At 42.1% G+C, this 2914-nt stretch overlaps 1 protein-coding gene across 1 annotated transcript; it reads left to right on the forward strand.

Annotated features, from left to right (window-relative positions):
- The first annotated feature begins 347 nt into the window (after positions 1-347).
- LOC132015271 (importin subunit alpha-1) lies at positions 348-2180 on the forward strand. Its single transcript, XM_059395864.1, has one exon. The coding sequence runs from the start codon at positions 453-455 to the stop codon at positions 2040-2042; it is 1590 nt and encodes a 529-aa protein (XP_059251847.1). The 5' UTR covers positions 348-452; the 3' UTR covers positions 2043-2180.
- The last annotated feature ends 734 nt before the right edge of the window (positions 2181-2914 follow it).

A 2914-nucleotide genomic window follows, 5' to 3' on the forward strand; every position in this document is an offset into this window, starting at 1 on the left:
AAACTACATTGGTCCTAGTAGCAACATCTAGAACAAATCAAATGTCTATCACCTGGGAGAGAGTAGATGATTCAATTATTAGGTATTCAGACATAAAAAAAGAAACCCACAAGGAAATATAACACTAGTAAAATGAAAGAACTAGAGCTACATATATCAAACATAATTGAGAAAGAAAATTATAATAAACAAACAACTAAATGTGTAAGAAATATATATTGCACATAAGAAATACACATTTATGTACATGAAAAATATATAAAACCATATACACATTACTTGGAGTTTCATAAAAATTTTAGTTAAAATATGAATATAGGCATAGTAAAAAACCCACTAAAGGATTCGTGGTGGACGTTTTGAGGGCAGCTGACCTGCAGCCTGCGCGTCCCGGACCGCCTCCCGTGGAAGCCTGAGCCGGCCGTGTAGCTTTCTCCCTTTGTCTCATAACCATGTCCACCAACAAGAATGCTAATTCACCAGCTGCCCGCCTTAACAGATTCAAGAACAAGGGGAAAGACAGTACAGAAATGAGGCGGCGTCGAATAGAAGTTAATGTGGAGCTGAGGAAAGCGAAGAAGGATGACCAGATGCTGAAAAGGAGAAACGTAAGCTCGTTTCCCGATGATGCTACCTCTCCACTGCAGGAAAACCGCAACAACCAGGGCACTGTAAATTGGTCAGTTGATGACATTGTCAAGGGCATAAATAGCAACAATTTGGAAAGCCAGCTCCAGGCTACTCAAGCTGCTAGGAAACTGCTTTCTCGGGAAAAGCAGCCCCCCATAGACAACATAATCCGGGCTGGTTTGATTCCAAAGTTTGTGTCCTTCTTGGGCAGAACTGATTGTAGTCCCATTCAGTTTGAATCCGCTTGGGCTCTCACCAACATTGCTTCCGGGACCTCAGAACAGACCAAGGCTGTGGTCGATGGAGGCGCGATCCCAGCGTTCATTTCCCTGTTGGCATCTTCCCACGCCCACATCAGCGAACAGGCTGTGTGGGCTCTAGGAAACATCGCAGGGGATGGTTCCGTTTTTCGAGACTTGGTTATCAAGTACGGTGCGGTTGATCCGCTTCTGGCTCTCCTCGCGGTTCCTGATATGTCATCGTTAGCATGTGGCTACTTGCGTAACCTTACTTGGACACTTTCAAACCTTTGTCGCAACAAGAACCCTGCACCCCCGCTAGATGCCGTTGAGCAGATTCTTCCTACCTTAGTTCGTCTCCTGCATCACGATGATCCAGAGGTCTTGGCAGATACCTGCTGGGCCATCTCCTACCTGACGGATGGTCCAAATGAACGGATTGAAATGGTCGTGAAAACAGGAGTTGTGCCGCAGCTTGTGAAGCTTCTAGGAGCTACTGAATTGCCCATTGTGACTCCTGCGCTAAGAGCCATAGGAAATATTGTCACTGGGACAGATGAACAGACTCAGGTTGTAATAGACGCAGGAGCGCTTGCTATCTTTCCCAGCCTGCTAACAAACCCCAAAACTAATATTCAGAAGGAAGCCACGTGGACAATGTCAAACATCACAGCTGGCCGCCAGGACCAGATACAGCAAGTTGTGAATCATGGATTAGTCCCGTTCCTCGTTGGTGTTCTCTCTAAGGCAGACTTTAAGACACAAAAGGAAGCTGTCTGGGCTGTGACCAACTATACAAGTGGTGGGACAGTTGAACAGATTGTATACCTCGTCCATTGTGGCATAATAGAACCATTGATGAACCTCTTAACTGCGAAGGATACCAAAATTATTCTGGTCATTCTGGATGCCATTTCCAACATCTTTCAGGCTGCTGAGAAACTAGGTGAAACCGAGAAACTTAGTATAATGATTGAAGAATGTGGAGGTTTGGACAAAATCGAGGCTCTACAAAACCATGAAAATGAGTCTGTATACAAAGCTTCATTAAACTTGATTGAGAAGTATTTCTCTGTAGAGGAAGAGGAAGATCAGAATGTTGTGCCAGAAACTACCTCTGAAGGCTATACGTTCCAGGTTCAGGATGGCACTGCTGGGACCTTTAACTTTTAGCTTGTACAGCCGACGCAGAAAGTTGTTTGTGGTGTGCTTTGTTTGGTAGAAGTTTGTCTTACTGTTTCTCTACTAAGAACTCTTTTTAAATGTGTTTTGTTATTGTAGCACTTTTTACAACAAAACTCTAGTTGACCAGTTCCAAACTGTAAAAACTGTATGAAGCTCCTCCTGCCAGTGGGTTTCTTATTTCCATGTGGACTCTCCTCTCTTGCAGTGTCCTGTAAATAAAGATTAAATTCCACCCTTAAAAAAAAAAAAAAAAAAAAAAAAAACACTAAATTCAGAATAGTGTATTTCTAGGAAAGAAAAGAGTGGGGGAGAGATCCAAAGGGGTATTTTGTTCTTCTGACAATGTTTTGTGCCTTATTAAGGATGTGAGTGCATAGATCTTCAATGTGTAAATTTAATATCTATTTGTATACATTAAATATAGCAAATTAGCTTTAAGAAAGAAGTCAGGGTAGTTAATGGCACATAAATGGTGAGGCTCTTTTTCCCTTTCCTTTAGAGCAAAAGATTGCTTTCAGGAACATCCTCCACACTTTTCCCAAAACTATAGAATCCAAAGATACAACAAGAAAAGAGAACTGGAAGAACAAACAACAAATAAAAAAACCATTTCACACTGGGAAGACGCTAGGCCACAAGTAAGGGCCCCTAACCATCTTATAAAGAGGACATTTGTTTTTGTCATGTGTGTTTAAACTTTTTTATATTAAATTTTTTAAACTTTCTTTTCAGTGTAACAGAATTCATTTTTATGCACCACACCCAGTTTTCCATAATACCCACCACCTGGCTTCCCCAACCTCCCACCCCCTGCCCTTCAAAACCCTCAGATTGTTTTTCAGAGTCCGTAGTCTCTCGTG

Source organism: Mustela nigripes, chromosome 4 (assembly GCF_022355385.1).
Source record: "Mustela nigripes isolate SB6536 chromosome 4, MUSNIG.SB6536, whole genome shotgun sequence".
Classification (NCBI taxonomy): domain Eukaryota; kingdom Metazoa; phylum Chordata; class Mammalia; order Carnivora; family Mustelidae; genus Mustela; species Mustela nigripes.

Coding starts and splice junctions, on each gene's coding strand:
- LOC132015271 (XM_059395864.1), top strand. CDS start 453: ATGTCCACCAACAAGAATGCTAATTCACCAGCTGCCCGCCTTAACAGA.